The following is a 27704-nucleotide window of genomic DNA, read 5'->3' as shown; positions in this document are numbered from 1 at the left end:
TTTCTAAGGGCCACTGTGATGTCTTTTTACCATCCAACCTATTCATAAGGTCATGTAGACGTGGATGAAGTGAAAAAACAAATATCAGCTTGATTCGAAACTTCTCCAGCTCCCCGAAGTTTTAATGGTGGGACATTCAATCCCCACTTTGTGGTCCATTAAAATCTTCTTACGAGCCATGAAAGTTTTGGATCGAGCTAATATTTGTTCCTTTCCCTTCATCCAGTATTGTGTCACCTTACAACAGGTCGATGGCAAATAAACATTATGGTGGGCTCTAAGAAGTTTTTAATAGTGTGGTATTCATTCATTACTGTTTCCTATATTATGATCCACCTTAGATTTGTATCTACTTCAATTTTGAGTTCATGCCCTAAAATGATCAGGAAAAATGGATGGACGGAATGGACTTAGATACATATATCAAGGTGGGCTCCACCGTCTTGGGTAAGGCGGAGTTGCACCTAATCCAGTCTGGTGTCTATAGGAGGAGGAGCGGCTGGTCGATTCCACTTGCATGTATAATACACCTTGTAGAAATCATTTGCACTCGTATAATTAATGCCTCCGATAGAAATCGTTGTCTAGGGATAACCATCATTACGTCATCACATGGGTCTACGTGATGAGATCATCCAATGATCGAAACCGTCCATCTTCTCATCCTTACCATAATTGAACTATTGTCCAATAATCAAGCTTCAAGGATGAATTCTAAATTCATCTACATAGTGTGCTGGTCAGAATCTTCCATCTGGCGGGAGTTGGCCCATAATTCATAGCATCCAGATCATGGACGATTCCCATGGAAACTGTCTCAGCATGTGGGGCCTAATCAAAGCGACACATGCTAATGATCCTAAGTTGCAACATAAGCAAAACTTGCCTACGCCTTTCTCGGTTAAAGTGCTTTTGGTCAGTCCCCTTGTACGTGTTGCTGGCTCGGATGGACCGGGTCACCCTCTACTATGTTTTTTATATCCATGTATTGAAGGGGCTATTAATTAAAATGTTCCTATTATACCTGTATAAAACTTGATGTCATACAACCTCTCATAAGGAGGTATTATATGTGAATCTAAAAAGGTGTTTTTTATTTAATGCACAGCTAGTTGGACCCTCTCATGTAAAAACTTTCAGAAAATTTTTGAGATATATTTAAAAATTTTAACTATGTAAACCAACAATTGGAATAGTAGCAACTGATAGTGAACTGGTCTGTCCATAATGTAGTACTACTAACTTAATTACTTGTAGAATTTTCTTTGTTATTAACACTAAGGTATTTTGATAATATTGAATATGAATTAGAGAATTTATAAAGTACATTGAATTAATAATAATCCATTTTTTAGGAGTTATAGCCCCTAAGAAGACACGTAGTATTCGTGCTTTAATACCATCTGTAAGTGCACCTCTCTCAGATACTCCTTTACCAAATCCTCATATTCCTGAAGAATCTGGAATAGCTCCTGATGAGCAAGACGAGAATGAAGTCAATGAAGCAGGGCAAGCTCCTCCACCGCCTCCTCCTCCAGTTAACATGGTAGATGTTGGACCTAGCACGCAACTCCCATTATCCTCAACCACTATTTGAGCTAATCTCGTAGGACCAAATGTTCAGCCGTGGGACGCTGCCTTTGGGTTAGTAGTGCAAATGGTGGGAATGCTAAAACAACAGCAGGAACGGTTCGCTGTTCAGTGGGACATGTTAACCATCTTGAATCGACACCCCAACATCACTAGAACACATCTTCACTAAAGTTTGATCAGGCTCTTGAGGTAGATTTGCTTGAAAGGTTTATAAAGTTATGACCACCAGTATTCAAGGGTGCATCTGACCCATCAATAGTAGAAGATTGGTTGAAGCAGATTGAGAAAGTACTAGAAGCAATGAACTGCCCTGATGATCAGAATGTTAGACTGGAGTCCTTTATTCTTTAGGGCGAAGCCGATGTATGGTGGAGAGCTGCAAAGAGAATGGTTCCAGCTGATTACGTGTGGACCTGTAATGAATTTTAGAAAAAGTTCCGTGAGAAACATTTTCCTAAAGCGTACCGCATCCAAAAGATGGCAGAATTTTCAAAGCTAGAATAAGGTTCCATGACGGTAGCCCAGTATGAAGCAAAATTTGCTGAATTAGCAAGTTATGTGCCAAAGGTAATGGAAGATAAAGATTATAAGATTACAAAATTTTAAGAAGGGTTAAGACATAATATCAGAACAAAATTTTATTGCATAGATGTGAAGAAATACTCAGAAGTAGTTGATAAAGCCTTACGAGCAGAACAAGATACAGAGTGGTTTCTCAAATCTCGTGTGTAAATAATAAAAATAGGATAAAAAAATAGTTCGACACCTACCCAACACCAACCACTAGAGAAGAAACACAGAATGAGAATTCAGTCATCAACACCGAGAACCTAAGAACGATACTTTCCAGGAAATTGTGCGTATTGTGATAAGTACGGTCATATGACTCGTAGAACTAAGATGAGAGATATGGGTATAATGCCTCTTCAATAGATACCACCACGATTGCAACTTTCAACATCATCTCAACAAACAGGTCAGACATCGCAAGCATCACGTACCCAACCGCCTCGACCGCAGCAGAATCAGCAAAATCGACTATCTCCATCAGTTCCTCAAGGCCAAGGGAATCATCCCAGCAGGCAATATCCACCACGTGCATGAGTTTATTCCATCTCATTTAAGGAGAATCTAGAAGAAAATGATAACATTGTTGAAGGTATGATTGAAACGCATGGTATTCTGATTTTTGTGTTATTTGATTCTGGGGCTACTTTATCTTTTATTTCATCATCGTTAGTATCTTGGTTAAGATTAAAGTCAGAAATCCTCGATAAGCAAATTTTGGTAGAATCTCTCATTGTCAAGTCAATTATTTTGGACAAAATATATAAATCTATCCCCCTTATGATAGGCGATATTCCTATATTAGCTAGTTTAGTAGAAATGAGTATGGCGGAGTACGATGTTATTCTCGGAATGGATTGACTTACTTAAAATCATGAGACATTGGATTGTTATGCGAAGACACTTTCGCAGCGCCAGGAATAGAACCACTTATTATTCAAGGGAAGAAGAAGAATGAGAAGATCGAGCATGTCATGACGTTGATTAGTGGTGAGAAATAAGAAAAGATAGTGGATTTGATTCCGGTTGTGCAGGAATATCTTGAAGTTTTTTAAGGTATACCAGGACTACCACCTCAGCAAGAAGTGGATTTTGGTATCGATCTCTGTTGAGGGTCGAATATTGCATATTAGACCCCATTTATTACATAGATTTACAAACATAGTACTATTTAACGGCTCAATTTAATCGTGTTTGTGATGCAAGGTGTATTTACGAGCTTGGACTAAAAAAGGGTGCTAAATGCATGAATTTGACGCTCCAGAATCACCAAGTCAAGGGATGGACCCCAGGGGAGCAAGATCAACGGATTTACACGCCAGAGATCTGAGAAAATTGAGAAACTGAAGCTCAAGTGACCCGAAAATCAACAAGAATGCAAGATCACAGGGTTTCCACCATCCGTTCAGCTCAAAACTGCATACATGGCATGAAGACTATAATTAAACCGTACATGTCGGTTTTCAGCCATTACATATCTCTGTAAGTGGCCCAACAGACAGATCATCCCATAAACGGTCAATTTTAGGCCCACCTGGTATCTGGAAATACTTCAATTTTGGTCCCAACCCCTTAAATTAAATGAGGAAGGAGATGGACGGAGCAGATGTATCATACACATCACAGTGGACCCCACTCAAGAGAGTGCATGTACACAGTGTGCACGCACTCGCCATGCACCGTAATACTACACTGACCGACAATTTCTAGAAAAACTCACCAGCGGACGCACTGCGGCTGCCGGTTTTGAGTAGTGGGCCTCACTCATCATCCAGTTTGATGATCCGAACCGTTTACTTGTCTCAGGAGATGTCCAAGACCAACACCTAGGTGTCATTTTTTCACAATGCAAACGTCTGCACGTTCCCAGCCGTTAAACGTAGGATGAATAACGAATTGAGTTAGTACAGTGGGCCACATAAGAACCTACCAAAATCACTCTTTCCTGATTGGATTTTCACAAGTACTTCAATGGACGGTGTGGATTTCTCATAAAACATCACTATGGGGCCCACCGAACATGTCAGCATGTCTGCGTAAGCCTTACGCGCGTCCGGGAAATCCGGAGATTCGGGGGAGTTGTGGGCCACGATCATTAATCTTTTCGAAGATCTGAACCGTACATAAGGGAGAGAAGGTGGCCATAACACCTTCTAAGAAGTCATTTTTGAGAGATATATATGATCAACATTCCAAACACGGGTCGAGCGCAAGGGCTTTCATGGCACAAAAACATGGTGCACGTCCGGGACTCTTCCTGCGCAAGAAAAGAGTGGGGAAGCTTTACTGACTCGATTCAGCCATGGACTGCTGCTACTGTTATAAAAGGAAAGGAGAGAGAGGGGGCCAGGGGATCCAATCTTAGGAAGCAGGGGCGTGGAGTAGAGAGAGTTTGTTTAAATTTTTATTTGTTTAATTCCTGTTTTTTTATGATTATTTTTGAGAGATTTAATTCCATTATGTTGGGCTAAACCTCTTAGTTAGGGCTAAGAGGTGAAGCTTGTAGCGTAATGAGGAGAACTTTTGCTTGTGTTTTTTTTTTTATTTAGGTTGAATTGAACTTGATACTAGTTTGATTATGGGAATGCTTTCAGTTTTTAATGGTCTGTTGTGACTAAAATTACAATGGGTCTGCGATGACTTTGAGCATGTTTCTTTCCTTTTATGTGTATGACGTCAGGAAGCCCTATTGTTCACCATCGTCTCCTGGGCATGGTCGGATGATGGTACCCTTCCTAACCTTCATACATTGTTGATTGGTTGGTAATTAGTTTAATTCTGTTGTTTACTTTGTCTCTTGGGCATGGTTTGGTGATGGAATCCATTCTAATTCATATACCTTTCATCCCTTGAAAATTAGATTAAAGGAAGTTCAGTTTTGATCTTCATGGTTACACCCTTCAACTAGATGAAGATGCACTCTAAGTTCAGTTGAGTTTTTGATGCATGCATAAGATCTCCCTGATCTCTACAAGTGGATCCTCTGAATCCCTAGTTTCCTTTCCCTGAATTCTTTAAAATTTTTGATAATTATTTCATCATTATTCATCAAATTACATTCGATTTAGATTTTATCTTAGTCTAGTTCTAGTTCTACTTAGTTTCAGATAACGTACAGGTATTAGTCCCTGGGGATTCGACCTCGGTCTCACCTAGTTTATTACTACATCACAACCCTATACTTGGGGAGTGAACAATCTCCTACCAGGATCGATACCAATATCTATGTCTCCATATCGAATGACGCCTATTGAACTGAAGGAACTGAAGGAGCAACTAGAAGAATTAAGGTCTCGAGGATTTATTCGACCAAGTACTTCTCCTTGGGGTGCGCCGTGCTTTTTGTAAATAAGAAGGATGACACTCGGCGTTTGTGTATTGATTATCACCGCTTAAATCAGATGATAATTAAAAACAAGTACTCATTACCCCTTATAGACGATTTGTTTGATCAGTTGAAAGGAGCTCGATATTTTTCTAAGATCGATTTGAGATCAAGTTACTACCAACTACGTGTTAAAGAAGAGGATATCTATAAAACTACTTTCAGAACGCGTTATGGTCATTATGAATTTTTGATCATGCCGTTCGGGTTGACCAATGCACCTGCAGTGTTTATGGACCTGATGAATAGGGTGTTCCAGCCTTATTCGGATAACTTTATCATCATGTTTATTAATAACATTCTGATTTACTCGAAGACCAGTGAAGAGCATGAGCTGCATCTAAAGACGACATATTAGACTCTAAAAGATAACTAGTTGTATGCTAAGTTTTCTAAGTGTGAGTTCTGAAAGGAGAGTGTTAAATTTCTTGTGCATATTGTTTCAGAAAAAGGCATTGCGGTTGATCCTATGAAGATCGAAGTTGTGGTGAAGTGGGAATAGCCCGCAAGTGTGTTAGAAGTTAGAAGCTTTCTCATGCTTGCTGGATATTATAGAAGGTTTATTAAGGATTTTTTGAAGATTGTCGGATCGCTAATGAGTTTAACTCGAAATGGAGTGCCTTCAAGTAGACTGAAAAGTGCGAAGAAGCTTTTGCTGAACTGAAGCAACTTCTAACCTCAACTCCCGTTCTAACCCACTCGAAGGATGGGTTGGTATTTGAAGTTTTCACCAATGTATCAACTAAAGGTCTAAGTTGTATATTAATGCAAGAGGGCAAGGTGAACGCATATGCATTGAGGCAGCTTAAACTCCATGAGCGTAATTATCCAACACATGATCTAGAGTTGGGTGCTACTGTATTTGCGTTTAAGATTTGGCGGCATTACTTATATAACAAACAGTTCGAGCTTTATACAAATCACAAGAGTTTGAGATACCTATTCTCTCAGAAGGACTTGAACATGTGGCAGAGAAGATGGATGAAATTTCTTAAGGATTATGATTTCTCGTTGTCCTATCATCCGGGTAAGGGTAATCTAGTTGCTGATGCTTTGAGTAAAAAAGAATATAAACAAAAAAGTGTAGCCAGCTTAATAGTACAAGAATGGGTGTTCACTCCCCAAGTATAGGGTTTTGATGTAGTAATAAACTCAGTGAGACTGAGGTCGAATCCCAAGGGACTGGAACCTGTACGTAATTTGAAACTAAATAGAACTAGAACTAGACTAAGATGTTATCTAAATCGAACGTAATTGAGGGAATAATAATGAAATATTAATTTAAAACTTAAAGAATTCAGAGGTAGGAAACTAGGGATTCAGAAGATTTACTTGTAGAGATCAGGGAGATCTTATGCCTTCTTTAAGAACTCAACTGGACTTAGAGTCCCATCTTCATCTAGTTGAAGAGTGTAACCATGGAAATCAAGACTGAACTTCCTTTGATATAGTTTTCAAGAGATGAAAGGTGTATGAATTAGAATGGATTCCATCACCAAACCATGCTCAGGAGACAAAGTAAATAATAGAATTAAACTAGTTACCAAGTAATCAACAATGTATGAATGTTAGGAAGTGTACTGTCATCCGACCATGCCTAGGAGTTGATGGTGAACAGCGGGGCTTCCTGACGTCATAATCAAAATAAGGAAAGGAATATGCTCAAAGCTATTGTAGACCCATTGTAATTTTAGTCACAAAGGACCATTAAAAACTGAAAACATTCCCTTAATTATACTAACATCAACATCAGTTCAATCTAAACAAAAAGGCACAAGCAAAGAGTCTCCCATCACGCTACAAGCTTCACCTCTTAGCCCTAGCTAAGAGGTTTAGTCCAACATGATTGGACTAGATCTCTTTAAAAAAATAATATGAAAAACAGTAATCAAAATAAATAAAAAAACTCTAAAATACTCTCTTTCTCTTGAATTATGCCTCCACGGCTGCTCCACGTCCCCAGCTTGGATTCCCTGCTCGTCCTTTCTCTCTTCTCTTTTATAGGCAGCAGGAGGAGGAGAGTCGATCGGATGTGAGGCAGGAAGTCAGTGGAAAAGGTCGGTTGCGTAAACAGAGCCTGCGCACGCACGGCAGCTTGCGCTGGCTGACGGTGGGGTCCATAATCTGTCTTATTAAAGAAATCCACGCCGTCCATTGGTTTCCCCTCGAAAAGCCAGTCGGACCTGCTTGGTTTTAGATCAGATTCGTGGTGGCCCATGAATTATTTTAATTCACCATCAGTCTTCCTTTTGGATGATTGAAAGCCGATCTCCGATGTATCTTGAAATTTTGCCACCTAGTCCATGTTTATAGGGCCCTTTTAAGCCTGATGGATGGTCCCAATTATCTGGATCATTGACCATGGTGGCCCACAAGAATGGACCGCAACCTCTGTTGCGAAATAGAGTTGACGCACGTCGACTTTGTGAAGTGTGATGGCTCATTGATTTCTATCAGGTGGAAGATCCACACCGCTAATTGGATTCATGACGAAAAACCATCTGGGAAGGTGTGTTTTTGGAGTGAAATAGGTGTGACCCACACGATCTTTTATTCCACCGTCCATCCTGCATTTAACGGCTAGGATCTTGCAATCACTTGCATGGTGTTTAGGTGAGGTTAATACCCCCCTCTGCACATAATGTACGGTCCAGATTGATGATTTGGATGAGGAGTGGGCCCCACTGAGAGGAACCGGCAGACGCTGGTGCGTCCGCTGGAAGTTTGTTTTTTGAATTGAGAAGATGAGTCGGTCAGCACACGCTGACCGACTTAAGGTGAATTGGTGTACATCCGATGCACTTATGCCCTTGCACATACGCTGTACATGTGGGTCTCACGGAGATGTTCGTGAGAAATCTGTTCCGTCCATCCGCTTTGTCACTTAATTTGAAGGGTTGAGACTAAATTTGAAGCATATCCAGATATCAGGCGAGCCCCAAATCAAGAATTTATGGGCTGATCTGTCCATTAGGCCACTTCGACAATTATCCAATGGCTAATTTTTACGTGTACGGTTAATTTATGGTCCTCAGGTCATGCATGAAGTTTTGAGCCGAATGGATGGAGGAAATCCCGTGATTTTGCATTCTGGCTGACTTTCAAGCCACTTGAGCTTCAGTTTCTCGATTTTCTCAGATCTCTGGGGTATAAATCCGTCGATCTTAGTCTCCTGGGGTCCGTCCCTTGCCTTGGTGATTCTAGAGCGTTAATTCCATGCACTTAGCATCTTTTTTAGTCCATGCTTATAAATTCAACTTGCAACATAAACATGATTAAAACAGGCCGTTAAATAGTATCATGTTCGTAAAATCAAGTAATTACTGGAGTCTAATATACAATATTTGACCCTCAACAATGAGAAATGTTGAATTTCATTACAGAGTTTGACATTCGATTAAATTTTCAAGAGAAGAAGATTTGTATATGTAATATTATGGTAAAATGGACCCTTATAAAGTGAATAATTGAAACTCAAATGAATGATGAGTGGTTTTTAAAAATGATAGCCAAGTATCAGAATGATAAGACTTCAGATTAGAGTATAGGGGATGATAAAGAAATTCGGTATCGAGGTCGACTCTGTGTGCCTAATATTCTAGATCTAAAAGACGAGATTCTAAATGATGCGCACCAAACTAAGTTTACAATTCACCCGAGAAGCACAAAGATGTATCATAGTGTGAAACGATCATTTTGGTGGCCAAATATGAAAAGAGAAATCATTGATTATGTGTCGAGATGTTTTGTATGTCAGCAGGTAAAGGCGGATTATCAGAACCTATCAGGTTTATTGCAGCCTCTGAAAGTACCTGAGTGAAAGTGGGATTGTATCTCTATGGACTTTATAGTTGGTCTTCCTAAAACGTAGAAGAAACACGATTCAATTTGGGTAATTGTCAATTGACTGACCAAGTTAGCGCACTTTATTCTTATCTGTATCAATTATTCAATGCAGGAAGTCGCTAAGTTATACATCAAGGAAATAGTGAGACTGCATGGTGTCCCTAGTTTTATTGTATCGGATCGAGACCCACGTTTTACTTCACAATTCTGGATAAGTCTACAAGAAGTTGTGGGTATGACTATTGAATACAATACAACATATCATCTATAATCTAATGGGCAAAGAAAATGTGTGAATCAAATATTAGAAGACCTGTTACGTGCATGTGCTCTAGATTTCAAGGGAAGTTGGACGACAACATACATTATGTTGAATTCGTCTACAACAATAGTTACCAAGCAAGCATCTGTATGGCTCCGTACAAAGTCATGTATGGTCGTCCTTGCCGAGCGCTAAACTGTTGGGCCAAGATAAGTGAGAAATATTTAATTGGGCTATATGTTGTTCAAGAAGTTGCTGAGAAAGTTGAAATTATTTGAAAGTGACTACAAGCTGCTTAGAGTCGTCAAAAGAGTTGCGCCGACAATCGAAGACGAGATCTAGAGTTCACAGTAAGAGAACACGTGTTTTTGAAGGTTCTCCCATGAATGGATTGATGTGATTTTGTATTAAGGAAAAATTCGCACCACGTTTCATCAAACTATTTGAAATATTAGATCGGATTGGAGCAGTGGCATATCGGCTTGCATTACCTCCTTAGTTGGCCAATGTCCATAATGTTTTCCATGTATCGATGCTACGAAAGTATAAGAGAGATGATTCTTATGTGATTGACTGGTAAGATCTAGATTTATAGGAAGAAACATCTTACGTGGAGAAACCAATTCGAATACTGTATTGTAAGGAGCACGTGTTACGCACTAAGATGGTACATTTAGTCAAGGTTTTATGGAGTCATCATAAAGTAGACGAAGCATCTTGGGAGCAGGAAAGATAAATTCGCGAGAAATATCCTCATCTCTTTGAGCAGTAATTTTAGGTAAATTTTGAGGATGAATTTTTTTTTTTTTAGGGGGGTAGAATGTAAAGGCCGTGAAAATTTACCAATAATAATAATAATAATAATAATAATAATAATAAAAGATTTTTTTATCTTATCTTTATTTTAAATCTATTTTATCTCTTATCCTATCTATATCATTAACCCGTATACTTTAAATATACCTCTAACCCTTCCCAAATCCCTTAAAATTCAAACATCTAAATGCAAAAAGAGTTTTAATCGAAATTAGATATTAACAAAAAGGCTACCTGAGATAACAGAGAAAAGGAGAAAGAGAGTGTTGGATTGCTTAGATTAGGTATGTATATCGTCCTCCTTTTAGTATTTTTTTATATTTAATGTAATTCGATTTGATGTATGCAATGAACGGTGTGGATTGGCCACACGTTCATTATATTGAATTATGGGTAAATACAATGTAATTGTGAGGAGAGTCTAAAATTATGTAATTGTAATTGGTGTGCATCTGATCAAATTAGATTAGATCTGTACGGATCATATGATCCCTAAGGCCAAAATATATAAGGGCTTTAAATTTTAGATCAATTTGACCATCATATGGGCCACATTAGTTAGATCTAGAAGTGTTTAATAAGAGAATCTTAGATTTTTGTGCAAGTATGGGTATCACCTGGCGTAGAAGGTCGAGATGGGCTATTAGTGTATGTGTGGTTAGATCCACCTCATTCATCCAATGTGTAGAGGCAAAACATAACAAGACCTTAAGAATCTGAATGATCTAATCATCCGATGGGCCACCCCGATCAAATAATTTCCGATCAATTTTATAATCTTAAAAAGGAAATAAAAGATAGAAATATAAAATAGAAATTTTAATTATTTGATTATTTTGGATCTGGCCACTTACGATGTTAATTAAAGGTGGGCCCCACCATATAATAAAAATAGATGAATAATAATATCGTTGATATAATTGATAGGATCTCGGAATTAAATTCAACCTAATTACATTGCGGAGTTTATACTACCAGACTCAGGTGAGTAACCCAACTTGTCTCATATTTCATTAAAATTAAAATAATTCGTTGTGATCGTTTGATTGATTTACTGATTTGAGTATTTCGATATGATAATTGTACGCTAAATTCATATGTGAATATTCTGATCGAGATAACTATGCCAAATATGAAAAATATACATTTACATATCATCCATCATTCATTGCATTTGTATAATGCATGATCGATCGTAGGAGCCCTCTTTGGAAGAAATATCGATCCTGGTAGAGCGTTACCAGATGTGGGCTATGCCCAAGCTTACCCAAGGGGTGGATGCGGGTTGACGACATCCAACCCAAGTAGATGGACGATCATCCCATCTGATGCATTCATACACCATTTTACATCCATATCATTGTACATACATTTTTGTATTATTTTAATTGCTATGGTTATGAACTTATTTCACTAAGCCTGACCAACTTACATTTTTATTGATGAAAAAACCGTATAGAGGAGCTATGAACAGATAATGTGGCGCAAGAATTGAAAGGATCTACCGTACCTGAACACGACCCACGTGAAACATGACCATACTTATCTGAAGAAGAAGTGGCGGCATTAGATAATTTCTAATTATGTGATTTATTTGTTAGCATAATTTAATTAACGTATAATGCATATCAGTATTGATTTTGAGATTTTAAGGGATTATTAAGATTTATTTCAGTGAAACAATGTTAGCATAGTTGATTGGTGCTAAGTGTTATGTATGTGTGATTGAGATTATGGTGGAACTTATACTGAATGTAATAATCACATCAAATTGATTAAGGAATTAATTTAGTATACTTTGTGTACGAGTTACGAACTGAAACTCAGGTCTGAGGGTGCACACTCTGTACCCCAATTCTAGGGCGTGACATATTTAATTATCTGACCATCACATTAGTAAATATTTATTGGACGGTCTAAAATGAAACATATCCAATGGTCCTGTTTGAACAACTAGGCATCCATGACTCAAAGATTATATGATTGTACATACACTCTAATTTTTGGAATATAACTCGGCGCATTGGGGTTCACAATTTAGTTAATTTGAATTAATGTATGTCATATGTACCGTTTAGAAGCTCCTGTGTATCAACGTCATGTGCCAGCCAGAGTATCAAATAATTCCCAATATAAAATTACAAACTCGCTATAGATAACTTGAACAAGAACTTCCCATGCACAACTCGTTGGACGGTCCAGCTAGCTGTCTGAATGCAATACTAATTAACGTCAATAAATGATGCCTATGGAAAGTTAACCAAAGGAGCAAAGTTGCTGGCTTGGGATGGCCCCACCATGGTGTTTATGTAAAATCCATCCCAGCCGTTAGATAAGTCACCCCATGTTACACTATGAGCCTGAAAATCAGCCCTATTCGTGGGTTCAAGTACACCACACGATCGAAAATAGTATGCAGGAAAAACTAACCCTCGAAACCGTTTCTCTTGGTATGGCCCACTTGAATCATATATCAGATTGATCTTTTTTTTTCTCTGAGCCCTGCATGGAATTACACATCCAATGATCGGAGCGGATCACACGGTACATATTACGGTGGGCTGCATACAAAATATACGGTGGGCATTGCTATCGACTGTTAGTTCTCGGAAATGTACGATGCTACCGAGAAGGTGGGACTAGATACGTGTTACCAGGAATGAAGACGTGGATTTCCTGCGAAAGCCTTTAGCAGGAAGTTCCTGCGCAAGGATGCTGGGTGGGCCCCACCGATATGTTTGTGTGAAATTTACCCCATCCATCCTTTTTGAGAGATAATTTTAGGATGTACGGCCAAAAAATAGATGTATCAAACACCCAACTGGGCCACACGAGAGGAAATAGTTGTTATTCAGTGAGCACCGTTGAAACATTTTTACTGCCATAAAATTTTTTATCAGGCTATATTTTTAGTGTTTTCACTTCATCCAATTTAGAATGACCTTATAAACGGTTTGGATTGCATATAAACATCAAGGTGTGGTCCAGGAAGGTTTCAACGGTGAGAATTTCTTTCCCCAATTTTTCCTCTCGTGTGACCCCTTTGAATCTTGTATCCAACTCATTTTTCGTATAACGGCCTAAAATGTGCTCGCAAAACGGATGGACGGAATAAATTTCTCACATACATTGCACTGGGCCCCACCCGGCAAGCTTGCGCAGGAACTTCCTGCGAAAGGCTTTCGTAGGAAATCCTCGTCCCAGGAGTGACAAGCAGTGCGGTGCTTCCCAGACTGTGGGGCCCACCTTCATTTATGAGTTGTATATCCACACCATTCATAAGTTTTTACACATCATCTTACTGCATGGTCTAAAAAATGTGGTAGATAGAAATCTCAAGTGAACCACATCGCAAGAAACAATAGACATAGAGCGCCTGCCATTAAAAACTTCCTAAGGCCCATAGTAATGATTTTTTGCATCCAACTTGTTGATAAGGTCAGAGAGACTTTGATAAAGGGAAAAAACACAAATAATAGCTTGATCCAAAACTTTTCTAGCCCCACAAAGTTTTTAATGATTAATTACCATTATTTCCTGTGGTGTGGTCCATTTGAGGTTTGGATCTACTTCATTTTTGGGATCATGACCTAAATCGATCTGGAAAAACTAATGGACGTCCTTGATATACAACACATACATGAACATGGCCCCTCGGGCAGTAAAACACCCACTAACGTGTGACATAGGGATACAAACCAAAACCCGAGTTACAAACTAACCCGGATTGGGCAGCAACACACCAACCCAGGCTGGTGCTGTGTTGACGTGGAAAATTCTGTGGTCCAGCCATGACGCATGTGTTATATCCACCGTTCATTAATTTTCTCAAATTATTTTAGTATGTTAGCTCAAAAACCAGTCAAATCCAAAATTCAAATGGACCACACCACCAAAAACAGTTGGGACCATGATCCCACCGTTGAAATCTTCCTGGGGCTGACCATCATGTTTATTTGCCATCTTACCTGTTCATAAGGTCACACGGACCTGGATGAAGGGAAAACACAAATATCAACTTGATCTAAAACCTCTAACTTTTGAGAAGTTTTTAATGGTAGGCGTCCAATCCCCACTGTGTGATCAACTTAAGCCTTGGATTTGCCTCATTTTTTGGTTCATAGTCTAAAAGGATCCAGCGAAATGGATGGTCAGCGTGGATAAAAGCCATAGATTATGGTGGGCCTCCAAGAGCCCTCTCTAGGTTGAAGAGAATTAGGTTCATTTTCTTTTTTGTAGTGCCAGAAAGAACATTAAACGAGAGATGCATTTAATGAAGAGACAGAAAAGAGGAAGCTGATTCTTTCTAAAGAAAATTGGATGACTAAAAATTTTGTACAAGTTTGATGTATTTAGATGAAGTGCCACATATATATGTAAGAAATCCAATCTATTGATTAGGTAAGGTCCTCTATAAGCAGGTGAAGAAAATTTTTTATTTTATTTTTTGTATCAGTAATATATTATTTTTCTGTAAAAAAGAAAAGGCTGTTAAAAATTCATTCCAACGGTTGATATTCAATTTACATGTGTGGCTGCAATGATGAGAACAATTTAGCAATTTTTAGTATATAAAATTTAATTAATAGACTCTATTTGACAAACGGACTGCATCTTTGACACATAATTTCCAAGACACTTATGTAAGACTTGATCTCACACATCTTCATGTGGTGCATTACATTGAATTGAAAGAGGAATTTGTGCTATTTAAATCACAGCTAGTTGGACGAGCATTACTCGCCTTTAAGTACCGCTCCACATTTTAGTTGACGCCTCACGCCCTCTCTCTCTCTCTTCGGTCTTCTTGCTAATTATTCTTCATGGCTTCTTCAGTTAATCCCAACTTCCCTGGGTGGACAGCTAATTCAAGCCCAAAGGGACCGCCGGGACATGGACCCGTGGCACCAGTGCCCAAAGACGACATAGAAATGGACAGCTTCACATCGCAAGACAACATCTCCCTTCCGGCCAGTGCTACTATTAACATCCCGAGGTGGACGCCTACTCCGAGCCCGACGAAAGATGAGCGAGGCATGAATAGCTTCTACTCACAAGAAGACATGTCCTACAGTGTTGAAGGTTTCTTTCCCTTCAGTACTGCTGCTTCCTCTACTCTAACGCATCCACATCCTCCTCAAGTTAGAGACAATCTCTCTAGGCCTATCTATAATGCACCGTCATTGAGCGTAGACATGGAAATTAAGGGCACCGGAGAGGCGGAAACGATGATGGTGCCGACCCAAGAAGAGGTGAAACCTGTTAAGTGGGACACAATTCAACTTGGGTCGGAGGACAATGGCATTTTCTTGACATGGGAGGATCTTTGGGTGACAGCGTCGAATGGGAAAGCTGGTTCCATAGGGATACTTCAAGGGCTCACGGGCTATGCTCAGCCTGGAGAGGTTCTAGCAATCATGGGCCCATCCGGCTGCGGCAAGTCGACCCTTCTCGATGCCTTAGCAGGTAATTACTATAATTCGATTTCTCTTATTCTTCGTGGTCCATTTTCTCTAACTTTAATTAATCAATCTTGACTTCGTCTTTGTTCTCCCATGAAACATTGATTTTTGTTATCATTATTATTATTTTAAATCTCCTTTGTTTGCTTACAATATATCAAGATGTATTGCTATTTTATTAACATTGACCCGTAGCGCTGTTGTATCCCGGAGCACGTTACAACTATAAAAAACAGTTTGTATGATGGGCCCTTCGATGGCCATACATGAAAAATAAAAGAATTCATGGACAAGAATATTCCAACCTTTTTCATAATTTAACTATTTTCCTTTTGAACATGGACCACCTTCTTTAGCCACACCCATTGCCCAAAATGGCTCAAAAGAGGCTATGATGATGGTGGTGATGACAGTGATGCTTTTAATATTTCCAAGACTATTCCAGTTACTCTGGATATTTTCAAAACAAGGCCAGTTCCTGGGAATCCTTACAGAGTAAGTTTATTCTGGAGTATAAGAGCTGTCCATGTTGTGGCCCATCATATCAATATCGATGATTTAGATAACTGGACCATGGACCCGCTTGAATGAACAGAAAACCCAAGTGAGGGGTGACATATTCGTTGCAATTAATCATACAGAAAAACTAAATTTTGAAAGAGTTTTGAGCAATTGAAAGGGTGCATTTAGGTTCTTGTCATTGGTGTAAAACATCTGATCCGTGCAAAAGGTGGGCCGCACAGCCATAAACATCAGTAATGAAGAAAATCTAATCAATTGAATGATTAGGTGGACTACAACCATACACAGTCACACCATTGTCATTCCATTGATTTCAATCGGTGCAGTCCACCTGATGGGTGGACCACTCTGGTCTTCGTCCCACGTGATCCTTATTATGCGGCCGCATTATGGACGGCTCAGATGTTCCACACAGGCGACAAGTTGGCGGGAAAGAAAGTTATATACAATGTTGACTGGACGTGTAAATCTCTAATTAACATTCATTTGCAGGGAGATTAGGCTCAAACACAAGGCAATCAGGAGAGATCCTAATCAACGGTCGAAAACAAACACTAGCATTTGGCACTTCGGTAAGACAACCGTTAGCTTAATCAAGATCGAGTATTGGTGGCCCACCAATCTGGACACATAACCTGCACTCACCATCTATTGTAATCTTGGGAGTTCATTTGTTAATACAGGTTTATGTGACCCAAGATGACACTCTAATGGCCACATTAATGGTTAGAGAAGCTGTGTACTACTCGGCGCAGCTCCAGCTTCCTGACTCCATGCCTAGATGGGAGAAGAGAGAGCGAGCGGAGACGACAATCAGGGAGATGGGCCTGCAAGATGCCATGAATACTAGAATTGGAGGGTGGGCTACCAAAGGACTCAGCGGCGGGCAGAAGAGGAGGGTGAGCATTTGCATTGAGATGCTAACTCGCCCGAAGCTTCTCTACTTAGACGAACCGACGAGTGGGCTAGACAGTGCAGCATCATACCATGTCATGAATCGAATCGTGGGCCTTGCTCGACGCAGTGGGAGAACCATCATTGCATCCATCCATCAGCCTAGCAGCGAGGTCTTTGAGCTCTTCAACAATCTGTGTCTTCTGTCTGCTGGTAGAACAGTTTATTTTGGGCCTGCTTCGGAAGCTAATGAGGTAATGAAATTATTATCTATTAACATGTTCTGCAGTGTTCTGTCTTGAATATGCTACTTAAATCTGAATGTGGACAGTCCAATCTTTGATGATCTTGTACGACAGGAGGCAGTTGCAACCCATCACTGGGTGGGGCCCTATGATGGATGGGCCACGGTGCAAAGTCAAATTGAACATAACGATCCTAACTGTCAAAACAGCTGCCTATGAACAGATTGTTAAGAAACGTTCTGCTTTAACCATCCATTTGCAGGCCAACGAATGGGTTGTTAGGATCGTCCACCATGGTCCATCCTCATGGGACACTAAACTGATTAACTTCATCTGTCAGGAAATTCAAGACATTATTTTCTTTAATTACCATGATATGTAATCTAGATTTCTCAGCATATGTATGTTTCTCTGTTCGATAAGAATACTTTAAAAAGTACTTAGCAGAAGTGATTGATTATTCGGGACTTTGGCAGTTTTTCGCATTGAATGGCTTTCCATGCCCATCTTTGAGGAACCCTTCTGATCACTTTCTCAGAACAATCAACAAAGACTTCGATAAGGTGAGAGCAAAATCGATTCTCTCTCTCTCTCTCTCTCTCTCTCTCTCTCTCTCTCTCTCTCTCTCTGTGCATGTTCTTGTGATTATAATTCCTTGTCTCAAATGGAATTTCTTACTTATGAGATTTTAAAACCTCAAATCTCTTGATTTTGGTGAATTAGGACATTGAACAAGGCCCGGGTACAAAATCAACTGCCGAAGCCATCGACATCCTCGTGAAGTCATACAAATCATCCCCCACTTCTAAACAAGTATCTCAACGGGTTGCTCAGATATGTAAAATTGTAAGCTGATAATTGAAGCCCTCTGTTTATCTTGGGTGTGTTTGGCTGCACAATCACGTTGAATTGCAGTAATTTTAATCTAATGAAGTGGAAACAACCCAATTGTCATTTCCTTCTTTGGAATCCATATTGAGGTTCCTGTTCCCAAATTGCAATTATGTTACTTTCAAGTGGGCTTGAAAAAATGCAACTTGAATCTGTTTTCTACTTTCTCATTTCAAATACTTGGTAACAACATTATTATTATTTTTGTTTGGATTGCATTGGATGTTCGCAATCCAATCCAAATAATAACAATAAGTGCGTCCTTTATTTACATCAATAAGATACTTAAAGGGGCCTCATCTTTGTTTTTGCAGGAAGGAGGAGCTTTGGAGAAGAAGGGAAGTCAGGCTAGCTTCCTTTCTCAGTCCCTTGTCCTTGCAAGAAGATCCTTTGTTAACATGTACAGAGATCTGGGCTACTATTGGCTCCGTTTTGCAATATACATTGCGCTGTGTCTTTGTGTGGGCACCATCTATTACAACATTGGCAAAAGCTTCAGCTCTATTCAGGTGAGATAATGAAAGATTTCATCCTTCTCTTTTTTAATCTTATGGTCCAAACAGAATAATTAAGGATCATCTTCTAATGTTGGATGGTTTCTGAGTTTTTCAGGCTAGAGGCTCAATGCTTATGTTTGTAGCGTCATTCCTGACCTTCATGGCGATTGGTGGATTTCCTTCTTTTGTGGAGGACATGAAGGTTAGATGATGTTGTTAAACTCCATTAATATATCTCTGGAGAAATTCTTGGGCGTTTCATTAAGAATCAGATAACTTCTAATTAACTGATGCTTCCGGTCAAATTCCTTGATTAAGGTTGTGTTTGGTTGCACCGAATTTCATGAAATTTCATGATATATGCACCAAATTAGACTGATTAATAATGGGATACTACGAAGTTTCATGATATGAGGCGCAACCAAATGCACCCAAAAGATTAATGTTTGAAATAATGCTAAACATTACTAATTATTAGTCTTCATGTGAGTATGCTCTAATCATTTTTCAGTTTGAATGTTAAGTCCTAAATATTTTTATTATGATGAATCTCTGTAATGATTATAAAGAGTGTGTTGGTCACATTCCCATCACAAATTCTCTCCTTTTTTTCTTCATGATGTGGGCCACATTTGCAGATATTTGGACGAGAGAGATTAAATGGGCACTATGGTGTGGGTGCATATGTAGTCGGCAACACAATTTCTTCCATCCCTTACTTGTTTCTCATCTCTATTGTACCGGGCGCCATAGCCTACTTCCTGGTGGGCCTCCAGAGAGGCGCTGATCACTTCGTCTACTTCACCCTTGTGCTGTTTGTGTGCACGACACTGGTCGAGAGCCTGATGATGATCGTTGCAAGCATCGTCCCAGATTTCCTCATGGGCATAATAACAGGGGCTGGTATCCAAGGTGTCATGATGCTGAACGGCGGCTTCTTCCGGCTGCCGGATGACCTCCCCAAACCCTTCTGGAAATACCCAATGTACTACATTGCATTTCACAAGTATGCCTTCCAAGGGTTCTACAAGAATGAGTTCATTGGCCTAACATTCCCCAACAACCAAGCAGGTGGGCCACCCACAATCAGTGGGGATGAGATCTTGAGAAGAACATGGCAAGTTGAGATGGGCTACTCCAAATGGGTTGATCTTGGTATTTTGATTGCTATGGTGATTTTATACAGGGTCCTGTTCTTGGGTATTATAAAGATGACTGAAAAGGTTAAGCCCATGATAAGGGCTCTCCTTGCTTGATCTCCCAAGCAAACCATTCAAGTCATGGAGCAGCCTGATACACCTACACACTGAAGAATGTGGATTCTCATTTCCTTTTGTTCATGTGTTGGTTATGATGTGATTTTCCACTTCAATCCTCCTTGAAAGGTAACTTACATCCAACTAATGTTTGTTGTACTTTCTTTGAAGCTTGTTTGTTGGTCTGAAATGGGCTTAATAGTTTATAACTAAAATAAGTTTTTTTTTTTTAAAAACTGGGTTTGATCATGTTAGTTAATCTTGTGGGTCTCACGTGTGGACCCTTTTACTTAGGTTTCTGGGTTTTGTTTGTGTCGTTTTTTCAGTACTAGTTGGAATAGAATGTGGACACGTAAGGTGATTTCATGTTTATCAAAGCGGATTTTATGAATGGGAAATGATCACCATATGTTCGAGCTTAGTGGGGCCCACCATATGTGAGAAACGGATTGTGAGAATCATCCAACACGTCCATTAGATGCGCACGATCCTGCATGATCCATATCTCAGCTGGGCGAGTCACAACAGAGTAGAAGAATGGGGGACCATGGAGAAGGGGGGGCGAGGGATCCATCTTTTCGTGTGCGTGCGTGTGTGTGTGTGTGTGGATCATCCAATCCATTCATCAGTGAGCCCCACCTGGATCAAGGGCACTCAAAAAATAAACAAGCTATTCCAAAACCTAGGTGGCCCACAAGTGAATACATAGTTTTTAGGCATGGTTGCACATCGTTGCCTGTGGCGTATACCATTTGAGTTTTGGATGGGGATGAATCTTGCTATGAAAGGTGAGCACAGGAGGTGGGCCAGATGCAAGATTTGTGTTACATACGCTCGAACCATCCTCCTGCAAGCAAATTGTTATATGCAAAATTGGTGGCCGTCCACGTTTTCCAATCAATCGTCCTCCGATTGGATGTCTAGGATTGCCCAATCGGAACATTTTCTTGGTTGATATGCCATCCACGGTTCAAACAATCTAAACCATTGAACTCGATCTAAATCTGTGATGGGTCCTATGAGATCAACGGTTTGGACTACCAAACGAGGGGCTACACTTGAACGAATTGGGTGAATCAGGACATCATATCACGATCACTTACTATTGTTTGGAGGTGTTAAATTTCAGGGTTGATTTATATCACGAATTCAGCACCGTCTCTCCAAAGAACTGGAATCCTCCACGACACCTCTTTCATGCAGAGGCTGCCACGCCCGAGCTCTCTGGTGCTACACTCTTTATGTGCAGTACTTTAGTCCTTGCTGTGTTTTAATTACCACGATTGGATGGCGCCTGTCGTCACCGTATTCAGACCCTTTAATTGACAAGTTATAACGTCCGTACTCCCACGAACGTCTATATCAACGTAAAAGTCAGAGAACTTCTTTATCCACGAACGTCCGTACTCCCGCTAATGTCTGTATCCGCAAATGTGAGACTTTAAGTGACGCTAGTTACAGAGAGAGCCACGGAGGAAAGATGATACGCGCCATCTCTTCCTGTGTGGGCGAATAGTGTATACTTTGTGCTGTAAGCTGATCTTGGAAAATAAAATGATAATATATAAAATATTAAATTGAAACTAAAAAGATTCAGGTTTATGATAGGGTATAGTTCAGAATTCCAACGAGTTATAGAATATATGTATAGAGAATGTTTAAAAATAGAATTGAAGAACAGATATGATAATAGTAGAACGTTATGTAAGGGGATTAAACTACTATGAATTTCTGATGCGACAAGATTTGAAGTTTCGATGAGTTATAGATTATATATTCAATGGTAACCTAGAGAAACATGGAGGTTGAGAATGTAAGTAATTATGCAGTTGATAAAGTATGAATAGTAGTGATAATGGCACGATATTTGGCTTGCACTCGAAATTGCTTAAAGGTTTGGGTGCATCATGGTTTGAAAATGTTGACCTAAGTGAGACTAGGAGGTTAAGAGAGGACTAGTGGGGGTTGAAGAATATGGGAGCTTAGGAACTCAAGCATTTCCTCTCACTCACTCTTTCTCTCTATCTTGGTAAAAATTGCTTGGTTGTTAGGTGTGAAATGAAGAGATGACGGGGTATTTATAGCTATTGAGTGGGTTTTTGTATAATTATAGGGATTATGAATGATAAATGATGATGTGACAACTTAAGATTAGTAGAGGAAAGGAAGATGCCACATGGAACTTTCTTATGAGTTAAAGGGCTTGGTACAATAGTAAATAGTAAGAACTCTGGGGTTAAGCAAGTCCCATTATAGTTGACTTTCAGGGAAGCAACAATTATAGCTTGAGGCACATATTCTGAGAGGAAGCGATAAGTCGATTATCGTCATTTATTGTTCATCTCTAAAATTCAACGAGTTGGCTCGTTTGTGCCTGTAAAGTGACTTAAAGCTTTGACTTGGAAACGACTCAAGTATAGCTCGGCTTGGGTAGTGGCTTGAGTATGGCTCAGCTTAAGTAATAGCCTGGCTTAGATAATGTCTTGAGTTCAGTTGAGGTTTGGCTTAGGCTTGGAAATGTCGAAGATTTTAGGTAGGGTGTGGGGTTTAGGTTTAATTCATAACGATCATCAATGTTTCATCAAGTTGCTAGCCTGGGTGGGGTGTCAACAGCCTCGAGCTCATTATCACATGCTCCTTATATAACTCGAGAGGTGGACAAACCCTTGTACGGGTTTCCTATCCAGACCAGGATCCTTGGCAGTCATGGTGTACAATTGTTGTTGTTCTTTTTTTATTTTTTTTTTAAATATCATTCCAGTCTGGTTAAAGAGATCTTTAAAGGTCAGAACTATTTTTAGATATCCTTGCTAGCATGCAGAGATTCATAGTTGTTATGTTCCTCTCGGTGTCTATAACGCCCCGTGTTTTTTAAACCTGAACATATGACTCGTTTTTCAAAAAATCGAGTGTTAACCTTTAAGGACAATCAAATTCCATGTATATATTTTTTTCTTCTTATTTTCTGTTTCAGAGTGAGCATTTAGGAAGAATAGGAGCAGGTCAAACATAAAGAAAATTGCATATGCATTCAAATTATACAAGTGGCTGCCCAAATGACTTATACAAACCAATGTCCCAATACTTACAACTACAAAATGAAATAATATCGCATGTAAAACAAAGTAAATTATAACTAATCTTGAACTGTAAAATCACGTGGCAACTCTTGACAAATACAATCATGCATCCTTGACAATTGTACCCTGCTCATTATCAATATGAACACGAATATCATCTAGGCCACCCGCACTACCTATACAGTTATATATTCGATGAATGAGTGATCAACTCAGTGTGAATTCTCTTCAAGATTACGCACCACCACATTAGTAAAGCATAGTTGCAAACAAAAAAGCATTCAAAATAATACATGATGCAGTCTTATTAATTGCATGGATGCATGAATGCACATTAACTGGGGATGCTCATCTAGTTGGCTCTTGGGCAAAACACATGCATGTGACTGGTCACCAGCGAAAGTACATCGTACATGCGTAGTGCCAAACTCACAGAAAGTGGGCCGATAATCGGTGGTCTAGGAGCTAGCGAAACGATACCACAACAAAATCCTATAGGCATGTGCTACAACATTCAAAATTAGTCACCCATCATTGCCCGTATGCTATGAATGCATGATTAGCTGTAACATTCCGAATTTTCATAGCCAGAGTTTGTACTCGTGGCCAAGGAAATCGGGTGTTAATAATGTAGAGTGAGGAATGTCTCAAGGACTTGCCTTGAGATCTCCCTCATCTATATCACATCCATTTACACTTGTAGTGGAAATTAGTCACAGGAATAAAATTAACTGTAATTCTTATTCCAAAGGAAATTAAACAAATTGTCAAATGCTCTCATAATAGGAGCTTATTACAAAATCAAGTAGCAGTGGAAATGTAAATAAAACTAAGTCATATTTTCTGGTTTATTCAGCGTATAGTAACGGAAATGTAAATAAAACTAAGTCATATTTTCTGGTTTATTCAGCGTATAGCAGCGAAAATATAAATAAAACTAAGTCATATTTTCTGGTTTATTCAACGTATTCTTCCTTAGGAAGGTAATCCTCTGGTTCCCCAATATATTCATCACCTGCATCATCTATACGGTTAGAGAGGGTCAACGCCTTACTCATAATGATGGTTATCCTTTAAGATTAATAATAATTCAAGAGATTCATAACAATAATGTAAGGGTTCTAATACATCTCGTACTCCACTAATACGAGGATATCAGAATGCGCAAATAACCTGCATGAGATGCATGCCTAGCAAAGTGTGTGCGGCTCATCATATATAGTGATAATCACAATGTGGAATATAATTCTGTAGACACTCCACCCAGGCTAATATCTTGAGAAAGCTAAAGACAATCCGGGAACCATGATCATATCTTAAACCAAACCCTAATTCGAACCATATACCAAAACACGAGCTTAACCCTAACCCAACCTAATCCTAACCCATACCTCAGCCTAAACCCTAAACCCAGCCTAACTCCAGCTTAAACCCTAATCCTAACTCGAGTAATCATGAGCCATCATTCAAGATAAAGCATACCCAAACCCTGACCCACAATCAATCCATTTTTCAAGCCACTTTAGGTCATAATTGAGCCAATTTTAAGTCATTTTAAGCCAAATATCCAAAACGGACTTTGTTCCACTCTTAGGACCCAAAAAAGGGCCCATCGACTAAAATTCGGGAGAAACTATACTTGAGCGGTAATCTGACTACCGCATGCTAAAAAAAAAATTACGCGGCTCTAGCTGGACGAGCTTCGGACCAAACCCGGCTCGGGCAGTAGTCCGACTATCGCTGGCGATAATCCAATTACCTCTAAACGCGAGACATGTGCAACAGCTGTCTCTCGTCCCAAAGTCAACTTTCCTATAGATTTACCCCTCCATCCTACCTTATTTACCATCCTACTAACCTCCAAGAGCCAATGAGAGTACGCCACGTAGCATTCCTCTCCCCTCAACCAATCCCAATTACCATGTCAGCATTTACCCCTCTCAAATCCAACAATAACCACATTGCCATTGGAGAAGGCTATAAATAGCCCTCTCCTCTTCACATTTCAAACAACCACTTCTCATTTCGAAAATCCAAGTGAGGGAGAGAGAGAGAGAGAGAGTGTGTGTGTGTGTGTGTAACACCCCGTACTTTCAGTACTCGAGTGTCACCATGTAGATCCAAATTAGCTCACATATATGCATTGAGCCACATAATTTGCCTTACACGTCACCATCCAACGACCCTCAATCTATTCATCTTAACCCTTAAATTTTAGACTATGACAACTCACAGCATCATAATAAGATGAACTGTATTTAAATAAATGAAAATCTTATTTTTTTATAATCTTGAGCATGATGACATCTCATCATACACCTATTTAGTACAATCGAACCGCATGAAACCAATGTAGGGATCAAAATCACAAGGTCCACCATTCATTGATCTACAACGTCCCGTAGGAAGATCCATCCTATTCAACTCCCAAATTTCATCCAAACGATCATTAGGACCCCTAGAATTATCGATAATGAAATACTAGGCAATCCAATTGTTGGATTGGTTTATAATGGTCCTAACTCCCAATGACCTACAGTGTGGCCCACATCATGAATCATATATATAGTTTGCAGACAATAATAAGAATAATAAATATAAAAATGATATAAATACATGTATACACATAACAAAATAAATGAAATAAAATAAAATTATGAGTATTATATGGGTAGTAACAAGTCTTGAAGAGGTAGACAACCCATAGGGCCACTCTAGCCGTTGACGATCGATTTAGGGTAAATCTGACCACTAGAACAATTATAATCATCTGTTAAGGGTCAAGATCTGGTTGGCATGGCCCACCTAGGTCTCACCATCAACCCAAAATGGGATAGGGTCCCTATGAAGGGTTCCCAATACAAATGAACGGAGTAGATTATGGTAATCACATTTCAGTGGGCCTTTATACAATGCATGTGCACAAAGAGTGCTTGTGTAAGAGGTGTACAAAAATCAATGGCTCGGTCAAACTAGCTCTGACCGAGCATTTCTCAAATATCTTCCCACCCTTTCTCTCTCTGTTTCAAATCGACTCGCTTCAAACCTATAAGTGGGCCACCACAATCGCTTTCCGAGCATTATAAGCCGTTCAAATCCTTCATGGGACCCACACAATCTAAATGGTATAGCCGTTTGACCAGTTGTATTCAGAGAAAGGAGATTGAATGCCACCGTCCATCTTAGCCAAAAAAATCGCCCGACCGAGAACTTGCGGTGAGAAGAGACAGAGGACCGCCCTTCCTCTTTGGGAAGGACGAATCTCAACCGTCGATTGGGGAAAACAATCTCAGCCATCCCCTCCCTCTATAAGAAGGGTCCTGTAGCCCTAGGAAATTTGTATCGAGAGAAGAAGAAAGAGAGTATAAGTGAAGGAGAGAAACAGGGAGTCGTCTCTCCTGTTGTAGCTCGATTGCAGGGCCTACGTCCACCCACCTCAGGTGATCTTTCTTCTTCCCCCTCCTTAAGAGTTTTAGCTAAGATAATCATAGCATTGTCTAGGCCAACATCATGCCAAGCAATGGCTGAGAGTCGGCCCAGCAATGGTAACGTTCGGAGGGTTGAAGCTAGGACCAAATGATGGCCATGCAAAGCTCTGTTTTGGAGCTCTCATTATAGTTTGGAAACAGACTCGGGGAAACAAGCCAAACAATGGCCATTTCAGACCATAGTCAGGCCCCAGTTGAGGTCTATTTTGAGCTCTCTGTAGAGCTTTGAAACAGCTCAGGGTGCAAGCCAAACACGGTAGCAGCAGGCTAGGAGAAAGACTCCATTTTAGTCTGGAACCTGAGCCAAGCAATGGTTGCACGGTGAACTGAGAACACCGTTGAAATGAGTCCCTATGTTCAGCTTGAAGCTGGGTCAACCAATGACTCTGTTTCGGTCTGGGATCGGACCTAAGTACAACCCATGTTTCGAGCCAGGAACCGGCCAAATAATGGCCGTATGTCGGGCCATAAACTGAATGGATCAGAAGCTCCGTTTGGAGTTTGGATTGGGCTGTCCATCAGGCCTTGAATGGCTCTGTTTGGACCTTTCATCAGGCCCCGTTTTGAGCTGAAAGCTGGCCAGGGAGATGGCCATGTTTCATGGCTTGCAGTAGGCCTATCTGAGGCTCTGTCTTGGGCCAAAATCATGCCGTAAGATAGATCTTCCATAAACCATGTAATGGCTCCAATAGGAGCAGAAAATGGACCCTGTTTTAGGTATGATCTAGGCAAAATGATGGCCTTGAATCTAAGCGAAACCAGCCGAAAAACAAGCCATTTGGAAGCTCTGTTTGGAGCTGAAATCTGATGTTCACTCCCCAAGTATAGGGTTGTGATGTAGTAATAAACTCGGTGAGACCGAGGTCGAATCCCAAGGGACTGAAACCTGTACGTAATCTG

At 39.9% G+C, this 27704-nt stretch overlaps 1 protein-coding gene across 1 annotated transcript; it reads left to right on the top strand.

Annotated features, from left to right (window-relative positions):
* Positions 1–15254: 15254 nt before the first annotated feature.
* Positions 15255–20461, top strand: LOC131242327 (ABC transporter G family member 1-like). Its single transcript, XM_058240903.1, has 8 exons — positions 15255–15935; positions 16946–17025; positions 17137–17601; positions 18069–18155; positions 18316–18438; positions 18798–18992; positions 19096–19182; positions 19619–20461. Exons 1-8 carry the CDS (start codon positions 15293–15295, stop codon positions 20234–20236), a joined length of 2298 nt encoding a protein of 765 aa, XP_058096886.1. The 5' UTR covers positions 15255–15292; the 3' UTR covers positions 20237–20461.
* The last annotated feature ends 7243 nt before the right edge of the window (positions 20462–27704 follow it).

Source organism: Magnolia sinica, chromosome 4 (assembly GCF_029962835.1).
Source record: "Magnolia sinica isolate HGM2019 chromosome 4, MsV1, whole genome shotgun sequence".
Classification (NCBI taxonomy): domain Eukaryota; kingdom Viridiplantae; phylum Streptophyta; class Magnoliopsida; order Magnoliales; family Magnoliaceae; genus Magnolia; species Magnolia sinica.
The sequence above is the reverse complement of the archived record's forward strand: the minus strand, read 5'-3'. Positions and strand labels throughout refer to the sequence as shown.